The sequence below is a fragment of the Melopsittacus undulatus genome, chromosome 2 (genome assembly GCF_012275295.1).
Source record: "Melopsittacus undulatus isolate bMelUnd1 chromosome 2, bMelUnd1.mat.Z, whole genome shotgun sequence".
NCBI classification, from domain to species: Eukaryota; Metazoa; Chordata; class Aves; order Psittaciformes; family Psittaculidae; genus Melopsittacus; species Melopsittacus undulatus.
This window is the reverse complement of record NC_047528.1, coordinates 955,195-979,405: the sequence shown is the minus strand read 5'-3', so window position 1 is coordinate 979,405 and position 24,211 is coordinate 955,195. Positions and strand designations below refer to the sequence as shown.

At 46.3% G+C, this 24,211-nt stretch overlaps 1 protein-coding gene across 2 annotated transcripts in view; it reads right to left on the bottom strand.

Annotated features, from left to right (window-relative positions):
- The window catches only part of POLD3 (DNA polymerase delta 3, accessory subunit), a 32,526-nt gene that overhangs the window by 8,119 nt on the left and 196 nt on the right, over positions 1-24,211 (bottom strand). For both annotated transcript variants that reach the window (XM_034060164.1, XM_034060165.1), the window contains exons 2-9: positions 22,886-22,941; positions 20,968-21,070; positions 17,803-17,842; positions 16,019-16,151; positions 11,894-12,158; positions 10,091-10,163; positions 7,183-7,345; positions 5,798-5,910 (exon numbers count right to left, since the gene is read on the bottom strand). In XM_034060164.1, coding sequence (XP_033916055.1) covers positions 5,798-5,910; positions 7,183-7,345; positions 10,091-10,163; positions 11,894-12,158; positions 16,019-16,151; positions 17,803-17,842; positions 20,968-21,070; positions 22,886-22,941 — 946 coding nt within the window. The remainder of the gene's footprint in view (positions 1-5,797; positions 5,911-7,182; positions 7,346-10,090; positions 10,164-11,893; positions 12,159-16,018; positions 16,152-17,802; positions 17,843-20,967; positions 21,071-22,885; positions 22,942-24,211) is intronic.

The window sequence follows — 24,211 nt, the reverse complement described above, 5'->3', positions numbered from 1 at the left end:
TACATATTCCCAGTCACTGGCTGACCTCAGTTTCTCTATCTCTCCTCCATCACTAAAACAGTTACTGATGGTGCTACACATTCCAAACAATCCATGCTATTAACTTGGAACTACCTTAATCCAAGAATTAAGTGTAATAATAGTATCCCCCATCCTAAAAGATCACTAAGAGACACCTCAACCTTCTGTTGGCAACCAAACCACCCCAAAAACTAAGCCCATTCTCTCCTGTGCCATCACCTGTGCTCTCCTCTAGGTGCAAGGATAGAGTGGAATCATTTTAATGCCAAAAGTGGCTGAAATAGTCAAGGCCACTTCATAAAGAGCAAAACCAGGTCTAGAGCTTCTACCAGCAATGTCAAACAGAGCCTTAGTGAGGTTCACAAAGGGGAAAGTCAGTGTCATTCTTCTGTGGGGCTGGCAGGGGTTAAGAGCCCTCATGGGGAAGCAAAACCAGTGCAGGGCAAGGAGCAGCACCTTGCACCATGCAGCACAGTGGCTTTAAGGAATCCCCTCCAAATCAAAGGGAGAAACACTGCCATGGAGGTCCTCAAGTGTGGGGCAGAGCTAAGAATGGGGGGGGGGGGAAGAAACTCCTCATCTGACCTATTGCTTAAGCACAGCACCGATGTGGCTGGATGGGAGGTCAGGGTGCCTGCTTGGCTTCTGCTCCCAGCTCCACTGGCTGCAGCCCTGCATTCATCCCGTTGTTGTAACAGGAATTCTGGATCCCAAGCGATTAGGTCAGTGTTAAGAGTTATGACTGTTGGCCAGGCAAAGGGCCAAGTGACCTTCAGAGGTTAAGAAGGGCTCAAGTGAAACAGTGCTTGGCTGCCAAGGCTAAATAATAAATGACATTCTTCAAACAAGGGCTCAGCCTCATAACTACTTCAGTAAGCAAGGCACAGAAATGCAAACAGAGAGGGATAACATGACTCGGTATTCCACCTTGCTCCAGAGAGCTGGGGCTGGCAGCTGTGCGAGGATAAAACACCAAACAAGGGATCAGCTCTAAGGTGTTAACTGCTGGAGCAGGCAGGACTGCAGCCCAGGAGCTGCAGGGAACTCAAAATTCCCAGTATGGAGCAGGCTCACAGCAACTGGAGGCTGGAAAGAGCACACATTGCACTGCACCAAACCTGCTGCTCAGCCAGCCACACCAATCTGAAGGCAATTTGAAGGGCTAGAAGGGGTGAAAAGCAGCCTGCTGAACACAAGCAGAGGCTGCTGAAGGTATCTGCAGTGTGTCAGCTCACCCAGGGCACATTTAGGCTTAGTTTCTAGCCTCCTTCAAACAAGCCCCCCAGCTTTTGGCAATCAGAAGGCACCATCTCCCCACGTCAGTGTTTCGGACTACCACCAAGCTGCTTCTCTATCCTTTTATTATCCTCTCCCAGCCAACACAGCCCTCTGACATGTGCTAACTCCTGAGTCAACCTCTAGCTGCTGCCCACAGTTTACTCAACAGCAACAGCTGCATGAAATGGATACAAGTTGGGCAATTGGATGTCCCAGAGATGTAAATCCTGGCTTTGTTCAGTCTGCTCTGACCCTGCCTGGAAACAAACTGTGAGAAGCTTTAGTGCTGCTGCTCTGCGCAACAGAGCGAGTGTGGAGGTTACAGTGCCACTGAAATCACCCTCCAAAGTGGCTGTAAAACACTTGTCAACACTGTGAAACGCTGCCTGTGTTGGGATAGCTGGAGCTGCCAAACCCTCCTGTCCTCTGTGGACACACTTGTGTGGTTTATTCTGGCACTGGAAGCAAAACAACCTGCAGTGACTAAGGCACCCTCATACCAATATAACTTTTTAATGAAAAATCATTTAAATGGAGAGGATTGTGCCTTATGCCCTCTCTGTATATTCAGCTCGGTACAATGTGCTGACACTCGTGTAAGAAGAGCTTATTTTGGGCTATATTCAGTATATAAAGAGCAGACTAATATAGAACGATGCAAAAGACCTGCCCTGATATAAATACAGCCATACAGTGCTTCACATCATAGAATCCCAGCCTGGTTTGGGTTGGAAGGGAGCTTAAAGCTCATCCATTCCCAACCCCTGCCATGGGCAGGGACCCCTTCCACTGGAGCAGCTGCTCCAAGCCCCTGTGTCCAACCTGGCCTTGAGCACTGCCAGGGATGGGGCAGCCACAGCTTCTCTGGGCACCCTGTGCCAGCGCCTCAGCACCCTCCCAGGGAACAGCTTCTGCCTCAGAGCTCAGCTCAGTCTCCCCTCTCTTGGGCAGGTTCAAGCCATTCCCCTTGGCCTGGCCCTCCAGGCCCTTGTCCCAAGCCCCTCTCCAGCTTTCCTGCAGCCCCTTTAGGCACTGGAGCTGCTCTCAGCTCTCCCCTTCAGGAGCCTTCTCTTGTCCAGGCTGCCCCAGCCCAGCTCTCTCAGCCTGGCTCCAGAGCAGAGCTGCTCCAGCCCTCGCAGCATTTGATCATCAGCTGTTTCAAACCCACAAAATGGGGCTAAATCTTCCTGAACAAGGGCAGTGTTCTCATTTGTAGTTTCACACAGTGCAGTCACAGCAGTGGCTGTGGACAAGCATCACCTATCTGCAGCTGCATCCCTGCCCAAGGCCATGCCTCCTTCTCCTCCTCCTCCTTTGCTTCCAGTAGAGGTCAGCCAGGTTAGCAGCAGCAGCAGCCACACTCTCAGCCTTTGATCCCATCCTGGGGGTGCAGCTTCCCATATTGCATCTTGCATATTTAAAGCTTACCCCTTGATCATCTGGGGGGTGTTTATGCAGGTGGTGGATGCACTATGCCCTGTCCGGCAGCGATTCCCAAATGCTGTGCAGCATATGGTGCCTTCCTCCCTGCTCCCATGGGGATGCAGCATGGAACAATGTCACTCCAGGCCCCATTTTCCTCATGGATGCTGATTAAAATTGACCCTGCTCTCTGGAGAAACCTGCTCCAACCTTCCCCAGGATAAAAGCTCTTAAATCCCAGCTGCTATATATCTATATGTATTTATTTGTTACTTACATCCTTATATTTGAATACTGAATGGAATATTATCAGTTTGGATTCTGTGTATTTCAAAGAAGCCAAATCCATCTCCTTTCATCCAGTTGGATTTAGAAGGGCAAGCAGCAGAATCAAAGGGTTGAATACGGACCTAGTCAGGGTGGTTTAAATAGCCACTAGCTTGAAAAGGAAATACAGAGACACCCTCTTGATTCCCATCTTTCCCTTTTAAAAGGGAATAGCACTAAGCTAATCAATACACAAATTTGTATGTCTAAGCTATAATTTGCATATATTTCCAATTCTAATACACAACACAAAGCTCCACATACTGGAGAGAACAAAGAGGACTACGGATGATACAGGAGGAGCAAGAGCAGCTCTCCAAATGGAAAGTCAAACTTTCTGCCTGCATCTCCAGGAGGTTAAACAGGAGTAAATCAAAAGCCAATCTAACAGATGACTGAGTGGCCTTACTTGTCCTGTTCTCAGTGTCTAAAGCTCCTCTGAATGAGGTCAGTAAGATACACAGGCTCCCAACCTGACCAGAGGACCAGACTGATGGCTTCTAATCACAAATCCAGTTAACTCACACTTAAGAGCACAAATGAAACAAGGCACAACAACTAAATAGACCGACTGCAGACTCACAGGCAGGAGTACACACACAGGCTTTGGAGCAAACCTTGGAATATGTTCAAGCAGAAGGCACCACATTCAAAGGTATTAACTATTCAGCACATGCTAAAGGTGAATTGTCCAACAAGAGACAAGAGCTCTAATATCCAAAAGTGGATATGCAGCAAGCAGCAGTTTGCAGTATTCTCTACAGGTCATGCTTTGCCTAGAAAGGTGGGACCAGATGATCCTTGAGGTGCTTTTCAACCTGAGATTCTATGGCTCTACAGAAAGTGCTCCTCAATTTAGAACAGTCATAGAGCACTGCTTTTAGTCTCAGGAGCTAGAGAGAAATAGATAGGTAAAGCAGACTGTGCTCATCTCTAGGCTTGCTGTGTGCTCAGCCCACTGCCATCAACCCAGGAGGCAGGGGGTCTCCAACTCACAGCAGCACAAGGAAGGCTGAACCAAGAAGCCTTTGCACTTCAAGATTAGAATCGGGTGTTATTACATTGGACTAGGTAGGCTAAGCTGAGCTCTTAGGCAGAAGCTGTTCCCTGTGAGGGTGCTGAGGCGCTGGCACAGGGTGCCCAGAGAAGCTGTGGCTGCCCCATCCCTGGCAGTGCTCAAGGCCAGGTTGGACACAGGGGCTTGGAGCAGCTGCTCCAGTGGAAGGGGTCCCTGCCCGTGGCAGGGGTTGGAGCTGGAGAAGCTTTAAGCTCCCTTCAACCCAAACCAGGGATCCCATGACTCAAAGAGCCCTCCTGCAACACAGCCTCATTTCTGCCCACTCCTGCTAGTGAAGAGCCAACGAGCTGAGAGATTCCAGCCCAGCAAGAAGCGGTGCTTTCAGTGGCCAAAGGAGCTGATTTCAATCTTCCCTCTTCAGAGCTAAACACCACAGCTTGTCAGGAGGCTGAGTGATGAGTAAATGGAAAGACTGGATAATAGCTTACAAACATTTAAAGAAATAAATACCAAAGAGTGTGGGCATATATATTTTTTTCATGGCCAAACAAGGAGCTGCACACAGGAATGTGATGAAATTAAGGCTGATCATGAAGAACAGCTTCCCGAGAGATTTATCATCCTGTGGGAGAGCCTGAGCAGTGATGGATGCCTGATGACAGAGATCACTTGAAATTATGCTGGGCAGCAAAGAACCCATGAAAATAGGCCTAAGGTGGCATGGAGACTGCTATGACACTCAACAGTATTCACCTCTCTAATTTGTCTTGCAGATTCTCTTCATTCCATGGTTGTTTCTCATCTGCTAGCCACACTGAATAAGCAAACACCTTCAGCTGGAGTCACCCCCTCACTAACACAACCTATTTCATGTTGCACCTATTTTTGACTGGAAGCCGTGCACCAAACTGGTGGTTTCAATTATTTGCCTGTAATGATCCCCAAATTCTTTTCCTGATCAGTTTGCTGGATGACTGCTCCATTTCACACATACTCGCCAGCTCCATCCCAACTTCTTTTCCAGTTATCTGTATTGAACGGCATTTGTCACCTCAATTATCCAAATTCTTTGGAACCCAGCCCTGCTGTTCCTCATTATAAACCCAAATCTTGCGACGTTCTGGGCACCCTCCTCCTCTCAAAGCCAAGAGCCACCGAGGAGACGCGGAGTCGCATCGGATATGGCTCAACTGCTTTGCCTCCAGTCTATTATCTTGCTTTTTTGGATGCCTCACTTCCAATGCTCTCTTCCAACCCATTTCTATAAACAGACAGAATAAAGATACTAAAAATGACCCTGGGAAGGGGGGAGGTCACTTTGTGAGTGTTTATTCACCAGATAAACTGGTTGTGACCAGTCCTACAGCTCTGGAAGGCGCGTTCTCTTTCACAAGAGACTTGAGTATCTCCTTCCCACACGTCAGCGTGACTGGCAGCACACTTGGTGAGGAGACAGCCAGATCTGAGCTAAGCTAAAACAAAGACTCAATGACTGCAGCATCTCAACTCTATGCCCAAGTACTTGCAGGGCAAGATAAACAGAGCTCAAGCTACAGCCATTTGCATGGTCTTTAGTCCTTGAAACTGCAATCCTCTAAGTCCTAAAGACTTACAAACCCTTCAGTCCTCTAAAGTACAAGTCCTCAATCACTAACCAACAGCTTTAGATAGTAATATTGTCAAAATCAGCCTCCTGACCTCCATGCCTGGCTGGGTTTGTATCTTTTTTACCTTCCTCATCACTGCTGTCAGACGGAAGCTGTTTGATTCGCTTCCTTTTCTTCTTTACATTTTCAGGTTCTCTTTCTTCCTCATTATCCGACTTGTCCACCCTCTTCACTTTACTGCCATAACAAGAAAGGAAAAAGAGGAATGAATATGTGTTATCCCTTGTGTGTGCACGAAAGCATCACGTGTGTTTAGATGGAAGTACTGCTAGCAAGGACATCAAATACCTCTCCGCCTCTTAAAACCATCACACACACTGAAGAATACTCACCTATACAATCAGGCATAGGTGCAGGTGCATTTTGAAGCCTCTCACCCATACCCAGTTCTCCAAAACAAGAAGGATTTCTTTAGCCCCATGTTTTGCCCAGTACCTCACCTAGCTTGGCCACAGCACCCTGGCAAAAGAGCCTTTCTGATCTTGTCTCTTATAGCTCAGGCTCCCAAACACTAATGTCCCCAACAGCATCTCTCAGAAGCTCTTTTGACAGCCTGCTTGCCACTGACTGCCTATGAGGTAGTGTCTCAGAATCCTGGAGCCATTTTTAAAGACTACTGGGATAAATAAAAGAGCTTCTTTCTTTTGAATGTTGGCGAGACGTGTCAGACTAACAAGCCTGGAGGCTAAAGGCCCACGTAGCCTCCTAGAGCTGGGACAGCCCAAGTGGCCTTCCCAACATCCCACTGCCAACACGCAGCTTCCAGGCCCTTGGCTTCTTGACTAAGACTAGCAATAAGAAGACCAGTGAGCACTAGCTGTGATGGTGGGCTGGGTGGTGATGTGCTTACCTATTTAGTTAGAAACAGATTGAGACCACCAATTAATTACTCATAGGCCACCAGAGAGCCATCAGCCTGTAATGATTTTTTGTCTCTGTCAGTTTGGGTTGGATGAAACACAAAGGGCTCAACTTCAAATTGACTTGGAGTCTCAGCCCAAAGTAAACCAGCGACATTGAAAGCAACACTACATGAGCTATGGAGATCAACAAGCAGAACTTTGTGTGCTGGAAGCTGTGTACATATAAGTTTGGGAATATACTACCTTCCCTGCAGTACAGGTGCTCCTGCCAGCCCCCCCAGATTGCCTTCAGGGTCTATGTTAACTCTCCTCACAGCATGGGGTTGTCTCATGGAAAGCCACCACTAATACTACCTGGACCGTGCCCCTTCCATATGCAATGGCACAAATGACCCCAAGGCATCTACAGCACTAAATGGAAAAGAAATATTAGGAGAGAGTTCTAAAAGAGACAATTTTAGCCTGGTTTAATGCAATTTAGAAGCTGGAAACAGGAGGTAAGCCAGCACTGTGTGACCAGCCAGCTCCATGCAGCCATCACCAAGTGGGTTAATAAATTTTAGGGATCCTGAGAGGTGTCACCCACCTTTTTTTGTCCTTCTGTTGATTTCTAGCAGGTTCTGTTTTCTTCCCAGGCTTCTCTACAACAGTATTAAGGGATGACACTGGTTGTGCTTCAGGAACCGAAGGCTTGACTGCTTCCTTCTCTTCCTTTGGCTGCTCAGGCACAGAGGTGACTTTGAGTTTATCTGTGGACAAGTCATTACAAAGAGAACACTGGGCATTCAGTTTGACTGACAGCGAAGGATGGGCTAAAGAAAACCATTTACCAGCTTGGTTCTGCTCTTCCTGATGGCACAACCTAAGAAAACCAAGTGTGCCACAGCCACTCTGTACAAGAGGGCTAAGAGGCAGAAGCCCTGACAATCACCAGGCCCTGAGGCACAGCAGAAGGGTTGGGAGCCCCTCTTCTAGACAGGATTTAGAAGGGAGCAACTGATCCATAAGGAATTGCTCCCTTCTAAATTAAGAGTTTCGGTGAAGCACAAAAGTGCCTGGAAACAGGAGAATCAGGACTGATGAAAGGCAAGGAGAGGTGTGTGCAGTCCCCATCCTGTGTAAAGTCAGAGCCCAGAATTAGTATTGTCAGTAAGAGTCATGGCTTCTTGTTCTACACTAACCCCAATGTGATTAAGAAGTGCCCTCTTCTGCCTATAATTCAGCTTCAAAAGGCTTCATCTAGTACCACAGAAGAGATAGCAGGGGGGAGCAGACAACTAAATAACATATGTATCCACCTCATAGGTGGTTCTGTCAGCACACTAGCACCTGATTGCAGTCTGTGAGCTTCACTGAGCAGCTTTACCCCACCACAAATGAAGAACAGTCACGTTAGAAACCTGCAGCACCCAAAGCACAAGATGCCTAGCAAAGAAAAAGTATTCAACAATGAGATCAACCACATTCTTGGTAGGAACAGAGGCTGCTGAGAGGGCTGAGACTTCATGCCAATGCCTTTCTGATAGTGCTTGGAAACCAGGCCGCCTGCTTCATTGAGCAAGGGAAAATATCTTATGGAGCAGAGCTTGACTGACTGCTCTCTTATTTATGATCAACAGCAGAAAGCTGAAGGACCCAGTTATTGTTATCTCAGGACTTTCTGGCAAGGATGAAATCTCTGGTGCCAGGACAGACATACAACACGTCGGGAATAAATCTTACTCCTGGAATCACCCTCTCTCTTCTGAACACATCAGAATTTCCAGTTCTACTCTGCTCCTTCCCTGCAGCCACCTCAAGTTTCCTTGAATTACTCCTTCATAGGACTCCATAGAGTGAACCCCATTAGAAATCATGGGAATGCATCCACAAAGCTTTCTCCATCACCACTGGGTCTTGTTTGCCATGCGGTTTGCTGGGGTTCCAGCATCTGAACTCTGGTTCAGGGCTCTTCTTAGACCTTAAGAATTTACTTGAGTTCATTGTAGTAACTGTGTCCTCAGCTCCCTCAGCCTCACAAAAACAGGAACTCGATGATGCCCAATAGTACTGTGTCTTGTGTGTTCAGTGCTGGGACTGTAGCCTGCACACTCTGACAGAGGGCTGTTAGAAAGTGACCTTGGCTGTTTACTCCCTCCCAGTAACTCTTCTTTGAATCCTTTTGTACTTGTTATAAGGGCATCTTTCTTCAAAGTCCTACAATCCTTTTCCAGTGTCTATTTAAGAGCGTATTTGCTTTAGACTTGGATCATTTAAGTCAGAAAGCAGCTCCAGAGGCCGCGTAGTCTGAACCCCTGCTCAAAGAGAAGGCCACTCTTCAGTTTTACCCTCAGTTTTGAGGCAAGAAGTTAACCCTGCATCTAACTCTAGACTCCTCAGTGGTCTGTGATGAAAAGCAAGCGTCATTAACGCGCCCTGTATAACAGGTCTTGGCAAACACTGGGCCAAGAGCTAATCTTCCAGCCAGAAGTACTCACTTTAAATCAGATTTCTTCTGCACACACACACAGAAAAAGCCTTCCTGGGTTAGGCTGCACAAATATGTCATTTCCATTGATCTGCATCCAGCAAGCTTTTTGTCTGAAAAAATTCCACTTCTCTTAATTTTTGCCTTAAGAGCTGCAGACAAAAGTATTAACCCCTCTGAGGCCAAAAGAATAGGAGAATGGTATGGAAAGTTGTAAGGACAGAAGGCATATAAAGAAAACGCAAGATTGACTGGGCAGGGATGGGAAGGAAGAGTTGCACTCCTTTCTCTTTATGCCTCCCATCATAGCTGTGTAACAACACACCTGAAATCACACATTCATGGAATGGTTTAGGTTGGAAAGGACTTTAAGATCATCCAGTTCCAACACCCTGCCATGGGCAGGGACACCTCACACTAAACCATGGCACCCAAGGCTCTGTCCAACCTGGCCTTGAGCACTGCCAGGGATGGAGCATTCACAGCTTCCTTGGGCAACCCATTCCAGCGCCTCAGCACCCTCCCAGGGAACAGCTTCTGCCTTATCTCCAACCTGAACTTCCCCTGTTTCAGTCTGAACCCATCACCCCTTGTCCTATCACTGCAGTCCCTGATGAAGAGCCCCTCTCCAGCATCCTTGGAGCCCCCTTCAGACATTGGAAGCTGCTCTGAGGTCTCCATGCAGCTTCTCTTCCCCAGGCTCAACAGCCCCAATGTTCTCAGCCTGGCTCCATACAGGAGCTGCTCCAGCCCCTGAGCATCCTCGTGGCCTCCTCTGGACTTGCTCCAACAGCTCCATGTCCTTCTGGTGTTGAGGACCCCAGAACTGCACACAGTGCTGCAAGTGGGGTCTCACCAGAACAGAGCAGAGGGGCAGGATCACCTCCCTCAACCTGCTGCTCACACACTGGTGATCTTTTAATTGCTACTCAGCTTCAAGATGAAAGCTGCAATTCCAATATCCCTCAGGATTTTCAGTTTTCAAACTCCAGTTTCTGCAAACAGATGCATGTTCTAAAGCACTTACTCATGGCAGCTTTTCCAAAGAAGTTGTTCATTATGTTGCTCTTTGCTGGTGGTTTGCTGCTCGTTGCAGACACCTAGAAGCAAACAGAGGAGTAACCACAGGAATTATTCACACAGCAAAGCCCTGCTTCTGGACAAGCAAAATGAACCTATAGAGTTTGTTGACTGGTCAGTGTGTTGGATTTCAGTGTCTGTTTAAGAGAATGTGAAGATCCTAGATGAGTAAGTTACTCACTACTTAGCAAGGCCTTCAAATGCAGCTTAGGTCACATTCCCATCTGATGGTTGACAGTGTTACTGAAATAAGTGCTTGGGACTTGGGTCAGATCCCAGGCAAGAACTGTTCTTTTTTACTTCAACTATCAGTGCCTCAATTCACAGTAACTGACAGAGGAAAGAACAAAGATTGGCCAAACCATGAAGACTTCATCCAGCCACTCTGGCACGTCCCCTGCTCTGCTGAAATGAATATCCCTGCTCAATGCCACTAATAGAGCCACCACCACAGTGAAACACTCACATACACGTACACAAAACACCCACCTAAGGCAGCCTGGCCTCCTAATCCCATTTCATGCAGAAAAAAGGCAACCAGACACTAAAGTTTCCTAAATATTCAGACACATATTTCACCAGAGCTAAATTCACTACAAAAATCAGAGAAATGAACTAAAATGCACTCAGCTGTTATAAAAAAAGGCAGAACATATGCAGGGAATGTTACCATTTAAATCCCCATTTACTGGCTATATTACTTTAAAAACAATTATACTGATTAAAATGGAATCCTATCCTGGAAAAGAGCAGCAGTGGAGAAGATAAACAGTTTAGTCTTGCACTGGTCAAGCTCTGAAACTTCCCTCACAGCACATATTTAAACACCTTGATGCTTTTAAGACCTGCACTTCTCACATTGCACTTCTTGCTCAAAACAAAGCCTTTTAAGCACAATGGAGAGGAGCAAGATCCTCAAGTGGGGTATATCTTGGCCTAACTGAGGACAACAGACCAATTGTCACAGTAATGGAGCTGTGCTGGTTTATACTCATTCAAGGAGGAATGTCAAAGTGTCTGGGATATTACAGAATCACAGAGCAGTTTGGGTTGGAAGGAGCTTAAAGCTCCTCCAGCTCCAACCCCAGCCACGGGCAGGGACCCCTTCCACTGGAGCAGCTGCTCCAAGCCCCTGTGTCCAACCTGGCCTTGAGCACTGCCAGGGATGGGGCAGCCACAGCTTCTCTGGGCACCCTGTGCCAGCGCCTCAGCACCCTCCCAGGGAACAGCTTCTGCCTCAGAGCTCAGCTCAGTCTCCCCTCTCTTGGGCAGGTTCAAGCCATTCCCCTTGGCCTGGCCCTCCAGGCCCTTGTCCCAAGCCCCTCTCCAGCTTTCCTGCAGCCCCTTTAGGCGCTGGAGCTGCTCTCAGCTCTCCCCTTCAGGAGCCTTCTCTTGTCCAGGCTGCCCCAGCCCAGCTCTCTCAGCCTGGCTCCAGAGCAGAGCTGCTAAAGCCCTCATAGCATCTTCATGTCCTCCTCTGGATGAGGAATTATGGCAAATCTACTTTTGTCCACAGATGCAGAGCTTGGCACAACACATTCCTGCCCAAGATGACTGACAGAAGGCACATCTGTACTACACAGTTACAAAACAGTGACTGAGCACTCCCAGGGGACAGTAAGTTTAGCTCTAGAAGCAGTGGCTGAGGCTCTGCTACAGTGGTTAAGGTTATTTAGGTCGAGTAAGAGCAAAGCTCAAAGCATGGTTCATTACAGCTATTAGGGCTGCCAACGAGTCTGAGGTAACTTACACTTGGGGCCTCCTTAGATTCCACTTTAGTTTCTTTATTTGTGTCCTGGGATTTGGAAGCTGCTTTTGCTGCAAACATTCCCATGATCCCTTTGGGCTGCTGTGTAGCTGGTTTAGCACTCGATGGTCCATGGCCATTGACGGCAGGGACACTGGCAGCATTCCTGTCACTTCTGGTCTGGGAACCGTCCTGCACAGACTTCTGCGCTGGAGCAACTTCAACCACTGGCCTGGGGACTGCAGCATCACATCGTATGGCACTAAACCTGTGGGATGGAGGGACAAGTTTAATTAGCTTCTTACCTTTCATCTTGTTTTCCTGCTGGGAAGCATCTTCTCTGGTCCTGGGTTCTTTTGTTATGGCTAAAAGAGTAAGTTAGTTTGTGCATGGGACAAGAAAGAAAGGCTGGTATACAGTAAGAGGATGGAGACCTCTACTGAGATCAGCTGAAGCTGTCACAAAGAGCCAGAGCATTAAGCCTCAGAGCAGCTTCCAGTGTCTGAAGGGGGCTCCAAGGATGCTGGAGAGGGGCTTTTCATCAGGGACTGCAGTGATAGGACAAGGGGTGATGGGTTCAGACTGAAACAGGGGAAGTTCAGGTTGGAGATAAGGAAGAAGCTGTTCCCTGGGAGGGTGCTGAGGCGCTGGCACAGGGTGCCCAGAGAAGCTGTGGCTGCCCCATCCCTGGCAGTGCTCAAGGCCAGGTTGGACACAGGGGCTTGGAGCAGCTGCTCCAGTGGAAGGGGTCCCTGCCCGTGGCAGAGGTTGGAGCTGGAGGAGCTTTAAGGTCCTTTCCAACCCAATAATTCCTTAATTCTATGATTCAAATGCTAAACAAGCTGTTCAAGACAGAGCAGACTACATTCTGTTCCTGGAGGGGTTCTGCTCTCTAAAGTTCACAACATAAATTGTATGTCTGGCTGATGATCCAAAACATTCACTTCCAGATGCATTGACAGTCCACTACTGATGCAACAAGCAGCTACAATCACATCAGCCAGGTAAATAAATGGCAACTGAAAAGAGAACTACTTGAATAGTAGTAGATCTAGTAGTAATAGATCTATGTGACATTCAGAGTTAGATACATAAAGTCATCACCATGTAATAACTGGTAGACAGAGAAACATCTCAGCTTGTACCAGTCTGAAGTGTGATTGCTTGGGGCTGCAGAGCTCCAGGAACTAAACAACGTGCTCACAGTTACAACTCCCTGACAGTCAGGAACAGCAGGACCCAAAAATAACTGACCTCCACTCCCCACTGTGCAAATCACAGGCAAAGCTCTCCAGAGTTCCTACACAAATGCCACAAAAAGGGCAGAGGCTGAGCCCTCCCAACCCCTGAATTGCACAGTGTGGCTTTATTTGCATAAGAACTAAATCAGGCTTCTGCCAATTAATTTCTGTGCCTCAGCATCAGCAGCTCACATGGACAATCCACTTCTCCTCAGAGCAGGAACTGTGATGTGTTAAGAAAACAACACCATCTCTACAGCATTTCTAGGCTGCAGCAGCACTCTCTTGACATTCAAACCTTTAAAGGAAGGAAAGAAGACATTGAAGATACACCCTACCTTCCTTTTTACTTTTACATGGTCAATGCTGAAGAAGCTTCACTTCTACTCCAAATACCCCATAAGCAACACCACCAACCCTCCACATTACAGACAGAATCCCAGACTGGTTTGTGTTGGAAGGGACCTTAAAGCTCACCCAGCTCCAACCCCTGCCCCAGGCAGGGACCCCTTCCACTGGAGCAGCTGCTCCAAGCCCCTGTGTCCAACCTGGCCTTGAGCACTGCCAGGGATGGGGCAGCCACAGCTTCTCTGGGCACCCTGTGCCAGCGTCTCAGCACCCTCCCAGGGAACAGCTTCTGCCTCAGAGCTCAGCTCAGTCTCCCCTCTCTTGGGCAGGTTCAAGCCATTCCCCTTGGCCTGGCCCTACAGGCCCTTGCCCCAAGCCCCTCTCCAGCTTTCCTGCAGCCCCTTTAGGTATTAGAACACTGCTATAATGGCTCCCTTGAGCCTTCTCTTAGGAAAGATATGTTTTATATATAAATAGTAACATTTTATCATCAAAAATTATATTGACCATGAAGCAAGCACATTTTACCCTCACACATTCCCAGTTAGCTTGCTTTAGTGCTGCTGTGTGACTACAGCTTATGGGCTTGATCCAAAATACACTGAATAATCATTGAAAAACCAAGCAACACTTGGACTATGCTCTGCAAGCAAGGAGCTGCTTCTGCTTGGAAAGCTGACATTAGCAACATGGATTAAATCCAGTTATTTATACTAGCACATCTGAATACCTCCATCATCTCCCCAGCATCACAGGTCCCATATAAACACAGAAAAGGATATAGAACCTGCTCTAGAGTTTGAGAGATCTGTGGACTGACAGGGGAACACAAGAAGCTATGAACATAAAGCTCTGACTCTTGCAGGTACTGCAGGAATCTTGTCCCCGAAGACAATTCATGTAGTGGACATGGCAGAGGGAACATGTTCACTTTGAATTGAGTTGAGCCAGGTCACAAATGAACTCCTCTCAGTTTGCTTGGGAAATCCTGCTCCAAAGCCAGGCAGGGATTTACACATCAGAAAGCTACTGCAGAGCCTGAATTGTCTGAGCTTCCTGGATGCACAAACCTCAAAGGGAGACTCCTCCAAGACACAGATATCATCATGGGGGGTGCCTGAGAACAAACAGGCTGGACCAAGGCAACTGCAGCCAAACCTACAGCACACATTGTCACCGAGACAGTGTTTTCTAACCCTGACATTCACATTTGAAACACAGGGTGGTATTTTCTCAGCCACTCCCTTGTCCACACTTTGATTCTACTTTCAAATTCTATACTCTTTTTATGACACAACATTCAGGCATCTCCCTTTCTAAACCAGATTGGTCATGGCATTGTACGTCCTGATTACATCAAGCTGAAGCTATTGTGGTGGAAACAACATATAAAATGAAAAGCCACAGCTGCCAAGCAGCTTCTGGAGGGGAGACAATGACCCCTGGAGACTGAAGCACCTCTGAATTCTAGGACTACTCTTATAGAACCAGACTGGTTTGACTTGGAAGGCACCTTAAAGCTCATCCAGTTCCAACCCCCTGCCATGGGCAGGGACACCTTCCACTGGAGCAGCTGCTCCAACCCCATGTCCAACGTGGCCTTGAGCACTGCCAGGGATGGGGCATTTCCCTGATTCAGCCATGAAGGACACTTGTGCTGCTTGGTCTCTTTTGCACACTTCTGTGCCTCAGGCTCTTATATATGGAGAAAAAGTTCCTGTAAGACATCTTCAGACAGTCTCACAAACCAGAAGGCAAACTCATGCTAGCACTTTACTGAGCACATCACTCATGCTTTGCTCAGTCTGTTTCTATTTATTGTGTGACTGAACACTGGATAAAAATGGTCATGATCAAGCATGACCTGGAAATGAGAATGAAGTTTCCAGACATCAGAAAAGAAAGGTGGTGGAACAATCTGTCTATTAGAGTAACAGAGCAAGTGAATCAAGTGCAAGATGGAAATAGCTCAGTTTATGAAACAATCATATAATGATCTGTCTGGAACAGCTTAGAAGCTCTCTTCTTCAAGCTTTCTAAAATCTGGGCATATCTGGGAACCATTGATTTCTGCTGGAGTGCTCTATGTAGCAACACTATCAGCCTCAAATCATAGAATCAGCTCAGCTGGAAAAGACCTTTAAGATCGTCAAGTGCAACCACTGAATCTTGCCCTGTCAACTCCATCTTCCAAACAACCATCTTTTTGGTGTAGGAGATCCCTTGCAGGTAATGGATCAGACCTGCAACACAAACACCAGCTGGGCTCTCCGGACTTCCTTCCCTAGTAGAGCTGATCCCTCCAATTCCCTGCCCTTATTTTTACATTTATAAGATTTGCCCCTTTCCCCTCCTCTAAATCATTTGCTTCAGCTTGTGCTAGCTCTTTTTACTCCTTTCCCCTCATGCCTTATTTCCTGTCTCTTACCACAACCCCTGTGTATCAGTTATATGAGCCACCAAGAGCCTACAGGGCTCCTGGCAGGCTGTGCTGGCCTTCTACCAACTGCTGAAGAAGAGAAACCAAGAAGCAACTCACTTGCTGCAGTTGTGCAGGTTTGTTTTGACAATATCATAGTCTGTGTTGTAGAGGGGTCCACTGTCCTTGAGCAGAGCTTTCTGAATGCTGTAGACATGCACGCTTGCAATTGTGGATAGTTTGGCCTTCATTGCTGAGGGACACAAGGAGAAAAGTCCTCTGTTAGCACAGAACCATGTGGCAACTATTAGGCTGTACCAAGGATGGAGAAAGACTGACAGACTGCTTGACAGCAAGGACCTGAACATAAAAACATGTAATTGTACCTTTGTTCATTTCTCACTAAGTGAGAGTTCATGGTAACAGACCCCACAAGTCAAGCATGTTTCCCACTATACATTCTTGGTTCTTACACAATATTCCTGGTTCTTACACAACTGAATTAAGAGCAATCTCTGTGTTGACTTTCCAAATATCTGGTGTTTGGGATCCAGAATATAGAATCACAGGCTGGTTTGGGTTAGAAGTGACCTTAAAGCTCATCTAGTTCCAATCCCCTGCCATGGGGGCAGATCTATGTGACTGTCTAAAGCTAAGGAAGAAAATAGATGGTCATAACTCTACCCTGCTGGAGCTGCTCTCTGCCATTAAGGTAGCATCCACCTTATCAACCAACATCACTGTTGACTCTACTAGTCTGCTGGGATTCATGTTTTGTCTTTTCCACACTATTTAGACTGTGACTCCCTTGAGACAAGGGCTGGTTTTTAGGAATTCTTTGTTCATTGCTTATATTGTTCTTTCCACACAGTCCTGGTCTGAGACAGAGCTTCTAGGCACTGTAAAAATACACACAGTAATCATTCCTTGGGGCCAGTCCTAGACTATACAGCCCTAACTCCATCAAAAAAATCTCAGCCTCTTCCAAATGTAAGTCATACCTTTGGCCTGTCTTCTAATACAAAAACCATGCCCAACCCTTTCCTCCAGAGCAAAACAGAGTATTACGTAGCACACATAATTCAAGCAACATGACAGATAGTAGTTGTGCTGCTCAACAATCTACTCCACTGATGAGGAAGGCTTTAGCAAGAAATCCACTTCAGATTTCAGAAAGGAAAATAAATGAGAGTCTTTCAAACCAAGTGAGGTCATGAGCCTATTTAAAGTCACCAATGCCACATTATGTTCTCAAGTGCCAAAGATGTTATTTGACAGTAAGGAAGAGCCTGCAGTTGTGTTTCAGTTGATACAGATCAGGCCTCATCAGTTGAACCAGACCTGGAGAGATGGTAAAACACAAGTGACACTGTGTGGAGAGCAGCTGCAGGAAGCAGTGTCACAGTGGTGGGGGGTTTTTAAACCTCTGTGACAGGAAATCTCTCAGACAAGAGTCAGAACATTCTCATGGGACATTTAAACTAAACCCACATGATTCAGGGCAAATTAAGACTACAATTGCACATAACCAACAACTAGAATTACCTGCTTCAGCATCTTTGGGAACCTAAAGGCTTAGAACTGTTCTAACACACTGCTGGACACTGCTGACCTTAAGGAGCTGCTGCCTGTCAGTGGCAGGGAGGTGAAAAAGGAGCATTGGTTGAAGTGTGCAACATAAAAAAACCCAAAAATAGAAAAATCAGACCCAAATCACCAGCCTGAAGTTACAGCCCTTGGCTCAGAGACTGAGAATTCTGAGAAAAAGCTGGTACAAGGAGTACACACCTGAACCCAGCAGCCTGAGCAGGCACTTACTGCAGATGGCAAGCTCGGAGCTTTCCTCACTTTGCTGTTCTTTCAAAGAAAAAGTCAAAACCACATAAACTTCACAAGTCGCTTACCTTCGAGTTGGTCCTCTCTCACTACTGCAACCTTGTGGCACTGTAAAAAACAGACAGATGGCAAACAACGGACAGTAAGGATTTTTACATTTAAAGACTGATATTTTTGGTTATGTGACCTTGTAACAGTCTTATAAGACCTAAAGGGGCTACAAGAAACCTGGAGAGGGGCTTGGGACAAGGGCTTGTAGGGCCAGGCCAAGGGGAATGGCTTGAACCTGCCCAAGAGAGGGGAGACTGAGCTGAGCTCTGAGGCAGAAGCTGTTCCCTGGGAGGGTGCTGAGGCGCTGGCACAGGGTGCCCAGAGAAGCTGTGGCTGCCCCATCCCTGGCAGTGCTCAAGGCCAGGTTGGACACAGGGGCTTGGAGCAGCTGCTCCAGTGGAAGGGGTCCCTGCCTGTGGCAGGGGTTTGAGACTGGATGAGTTTATGATCCCTTCCAACCCAAACCATTCTATGATTCTATGATCTACTGAATAACAGTCTATTGATTCTAGGTGCAGCTTTACAGCAGCAGAGAACGCTGCCAATGCCTTTAAACAGCCATCAGCCACTAGTTCTTAGAGCTCTGCCCTCCTACTTTTCTAACAGACTGTTCCAGAGATCATTGCAACCCTGAAGAAATCCTCTGTCTTCCATTCCTGACACTGGGAGATGAGACACAGATAAAACAAGAACTAAACGACTGTGCAGCACAGTGGAGAACAGCAAAACACAGCTGGTAGTAAGTAATCTGCCATACTAACCCACACCACCCATGTATAGTTAGATTGCCAGTAAACTTTAACATAGCAACCTGTAACAAAGACACAGCACCAGAGAAGCAAAACATTGTGAGAAGTTAAGCATTAAATTAAAAGCCAGAAATTAGTGTTTCTGGAAACATGCTCTGTGGCCAGTCTTCAAGGACTGTACCTGCTCCATGGCATTTAACAGGCTGCAATTCATACAGAGAGGATCCAAAGAGACAGACTAGACAAAAATCCAGCTATTGGTTTTGTGTTTAACTGACACCACAGATTAGCCAGCAGAAGAGGGGAGAAAAAGGCAACTTGAACCATTAAATACAGATTGAGAGTCTCAATTCTTCATTGAGGCTGATAAAAAGCAGCAAGAAAAGAGTGTGCAGTGCTTATGTCACTATGAGAATGATTTGTGACTGATTTCTATCCCTGTCTCCTCTTGGATGAGTCTTGCAGTGGAATCCACAGTCTTTTGGCTACACCTACTGCCAGCAGACAGTAGTGCAGGAATACCACAAGCACAGGGCTGCATTTGAAGCACTCACATCCCTTTCCTACCCAAAACTGACTTGTGCCAGGTATTACCCACCAGCTACTCCAATACCTACACATCGTTGGGAAGCATCATCCAGATCTGACCCTCTTATCCCATCTGCTCCAGTTATTCCTCCAACAGCCAGCCTGAGGAACTTTAAACTCCTCCAGTGTGGCATTCCTAACCCTGGCATTGCTTCATCCCTGTTCCTGATGACTTAGTGCACCTGTAGGTCACCACTCTAAGCAGACACTGCTACTGCAGTGTTCAAACCCAAGATGTTTAAAAGCAAACCAAGAAAATAGGTGACTTTTCTATGTTTACCTGGGTATAGATCTTGTCTTAAAAATACCCAATAAATAATTATTTGCTCCGATGTCAGAATTCACTTGTTTGTTTTAAATACATTATGGCAAGTTTAATAACAATAGAATGTGTTGACAACCCTCTGGCCAGCTCTAGTGAGCCAAGAGATGTCACTTTGCTGTTTCCAGAAGGGGTCAGGGGAAAACCTGTTGAACACAAGCTATAAATGTGACACAGCTTCAAATGTGACACAGCTTCAAATGTGACACAGCTGTATATTTATAGTATATTTATAATATATATCTACATTTATATTTAGTATATATTTATAGCATATTCATATATATTTTTATCTGTTTGTAGTATATTTAAATATATACTATACTTATATATGTAGTATATTTATTTAAATATATTTATGGTATGTTTATTTAAATACATTTCAGTATATTTATATAACATTTGTAGTATGATTATAGTTTTCTTATCTATATTTAAATGTCTATATATGTACATTAAAATTATATTTAATATCTATATATTTACTTGCATAAATATATAGGTATTTGAATAGATACATTATAAATCAGAAAACTATAAATAATCACATTATAAGTGTTTATATAAATATATTAAAATGTATGTAAATGTACATCTTTAAATAAATAATTACTTTTCATTTCAGGCAGATTTGGAGATTTAAGGAGAACATTCCATGCATCTGAACCAGTTTATTATTAAGGAAAACAAACAACAAAAGGTTTCTTGGGGCTTTTTCCCAATCCACAGATAAAAGCCAAAACACCTTGAGGTGAACCAATTCCAAATGAAGACTGTGGATTGTGTTGTATAGAGATTTTGGGGTATCTAAAGACACAAACAGATACCTGGTAGAATGGCAAAGGTATTTAGTGTTTGGGTATTAAGTTGTTCTGTGAGCAGAAGGAAACAGATGTTCCATTTGCTCCTCTCTTTCAAACAGCTCTGGGGTACCCAGCTGAGATTTTAGGTGGCAAGCAGTGAGGAAGACAAAACATATAAATTAAGTAGTGCTTAATGCTTCATGAGTTAAAGCATTTTAAATACAAAATATTGTTAATCATGTTTTCCTTGTATACCAGGAGAAAACATTGCCTCAATTAACAATTTAAGCTATTAGTCTATTTATTACTATTCCATTCTAACTGAATTCTAAGCTCTCTCCAAACACTGCTCAGCACTTCCACTCCACAGCAGATCCTGGGGAATGGATGTGCTCATCTCACAAGGGCTCATCCAGATCTCTGTAAAATCTTTGCTATCCAATAATAGTGATAGGATTGAGAGATGGTTGATAGCAGGTTTTAAGTTCATTAAATCAAAGCCCTGGTGTGTTATTCAGGACTCCATTATCAAGTCATGATCTTTCCTCCCCATCATTTGTATGCTGGGACAAGGCTAGCATCACATTTTGTATGTGCATAGAAGACCTTTTTCCACTGGAAAAAAGAGAGAGCAAATTCAGCTTTTGATCCCAAAATCATAAAACAAGAGGGAATCCACAAGAACAAAGAGCTCCCAGAAACCTTTGAAGAACCACTCACCACGTGTCCATTCTGGATGAGGCTTCCAGCTACTAAGTAGGTGACATGAAGTTGAGCTCCTGAATTCTCCTTTCGTTTCCTCTCCACATAATCATAGAGCATCCTGCACAAAAGACACCAGTGTTAATCACCTGGGAAGGAAAGAGCCCATCACCACCCCTTCCACAAAGCTTATGTAAAGGAAGAGTAAAGCCAGCCTAACATGGAAACTTCCCAAATAAGCAGCATTATTTCAACCAGGATTAAATTAATCTCAGTAAGCCACGTTCTTCCTCTGCCACTTTGGAGAATCTCAATCCAACCACCATATAAACCAAAGGTGAAATGAATACAAGCTCTCAAAGCCTGACCAGTTGGTTGCAGGTGGTCTCACGTCCTCTGGACAGCTTGTTCCAAAGTGTCACCCCAGGAAAGGCTGTTTTCCTCATTATATCCCAGTGAAGAACCTGATGAGGAACTGGTGATTTCTGGTACTTAATCACACTACCAGATTTATGTATATAAGCCCAGCCAGATCCACTGGCACAATGATCAGAAACAGGAAGGAAGAGCACAATTAACAGAATTCTGTGATCACTGATGATGAGATTGAGTGGAGACTCAAGCTTTCAGCTTGGTTTATGCTAAGTGTCCCATGTAACAGGTCAGAGACACTGCTGAACACTCCATGAGGACAGTATCTGGTAAAAACACATGAAGATCACCACTGCTTCAATTACCACACTGTCACAGCCAGCACAATCACTAAAATAACTCCTTTGTGATATCAGCCACTTTCCAGCTTCCAGGAGAGTTTAAGCACAAGGATGCCACAGGAGTTCTCCATCTCCAGGTTGCTTTCAAGGGTATGAGAAGGTGCCTCCGCTTCACCTGGACCAGTTTCTTCATAGCAGAAAGCTCTCTGGCTCCTTCTACTCTATGTCCAGAATTGCTCCCAGCAGAGCTCTCCAGTCAGGTCTACACTATCACTGAAGCACACTCAGGTTTACACATCATCTAAGTTGTTCACACACAGAGAGGAAAGAGACCAGGCAATCTCTTCATTACATTAGTTTATGTTCTAGAGATTTGGGAAGGACACATGAAGCTGGGCTCAGTACACTGCAGCTGAGCACACACCAAACACCCCTTTAGGTCCAAGCTACAGCCAGAAACAAGGAGAGAAAATACTGTATTAGAGGGCTTGACACTTATGAAGCCTTTAAATCATATGCTTGATTTTACCCTCCTGTGCAGCAACAGCCCTGGAACCCTTGAGAGCTCATTCTTCGTTTTATAGGAGATTTAAAAGGTTACAATTTTTATTCTTCAAAATACACCAAGACAAGGTTATATATTTATACTAAATTCAGAGAAGCAAACCCATGCTGACAGCATCCTGACTTCCCCAGCCTTCAAGCATCTACCTGTGCCCATCAAGCCTGGTAAGGAGTTCTTTATAGTGGGCTGTGCAGCAGGGTGATCAGAGTGAATGAGCATTTGCATACACATGAGCTGCAGTTGCAATCAGTGCTGGTTTGTGTTTTCCTGATCCTGCTCCTAGCAATATCCATGGATAACGTACCATATCCTAAGCTGGGACATGCAGCAGCAGGCTCTCACAGAGGCACAGCTGTGTAGAACCAGAGGCACATTCTAAAAACACATCCAGGATGGAATATAACACTACACCACCTATTCTGACCAAAGAATTTATGATCTAAAGCAGCATAAGGTGTCCAGCTGACAGCTGCTCTCTAAAGCACAACTCCCAAAGGCAAGACCTGCCCCCAGTAAGACACTGAATAACAGACTGTGCCCAAGAAGGATTTCAAGTATTTCCACAGGGATAATGTTAATGTTAACCCCAGTTGTGAAAAGAGTCATTAGCAAGGCTCAGCCACAAAACAAAACGCTTGTGGGATGCACTAATACCTACTGTTTAGCCTGGTTGACATGAACTCCCAGGGTGTAGCTCAGCCATTTGTATGTTACCTGCAACAAGAACAAAGCAAATCTCACTTTAGTACGAAAACTCTAACCTCTTGACTTGTTAAACCTCCATCTGCTTGTTTAATGTGTGTCAAACTCCTCACACCCTCCCTACCTCCAAGAAACACAGCAAAACCTGTTAGAAGGGAGAGCACTTGGACCTGCACCCAGCCAAGCTTTCATGAGCAGTCTGAATTCCTGAGACCTGCCCTGAAAGGTGTGGTTTGGGGAAGACCTTCTTGAAGTGCCATTGCATAAACAGCAGGCATTCAAAACACGCTCACTGCTTAGCTTCACAATACAGAAAACAGTTAAACAGCACAAGGTTTAGCTGTGGGAAGCTCTTACTGTTCTCCCAAACACCTCCTGAGCATTTACTGGGTTTCTGCTGCTTGGCCACTGCCTTAGAATCATGGAATGGTTTGGGTGGAAGGGACCTTAAAGCTCCTCCAGCTCCAACCCCTGCCATGGGCAGGGACCCCTTCCACTGGAGCAGCTGCTCCAAGCCCCTGTGTCCAACCTGGCCTTGAGCACTGCCAGGGATGGGGCAGCCACAGCTGCTCTGGGCACCCTGTGCCAGCGCCTCAGCACCCTCCCAGGGAACAGCTTCTGCCTCAGAGCTCAGCTCAGTCTCCCCTCTCTTGGGCAGGTTCAAGCCATTCCCCTTGGCCTGGCCCTCCAGGCCCTTGTAAAATTAATAACACTTGCTCTATTATTTAGACATGTCTTTTATACCTGCTTCCCCTCCCACTCTGCCTCTTTAAACTAACCCTGAGGCTATGAAGCTGTGGCTGCCCCATCCCTGGCAGTGCTCAAGGCCAGGTTGGACACAGGGGCTTGGAGCAGCTGCTCCAGTGGAAGGGGTCCCTGACCGGGGCAGGGGCTGGAGCTAGAGGAGCTTTAAGCTCCCTTCAGCCCAAACCATTCCACCGTTCTATGTGATGTTGAATCAAACTCAGAGGGGTGAATACCTGAGAAGAAACCCATCCCCCATCCAGCAAGCCTGGATTGCCTGACAGGAAGCCCAAGGTAACTCCACACAGCGCACACACAAACCGCAAACACTGCAGACACCACAGAACCCTCCCGAGGCGCAGGAAACAGCCCTGAGGGGCACAGCAGCTTCAGGCACCGCAGCCTCCTTCCTCCATGGGTGCCCCACAGGCGGGGTTCTGCCCTCCCCTCCCCGCAGACACCCCTAAGGCTCGGGGTGCACCGGACCGGTGGGGGGGGGGGCTCGCAGCGGTGTCCTTAAAGCGGGGCTCAAGGCCCG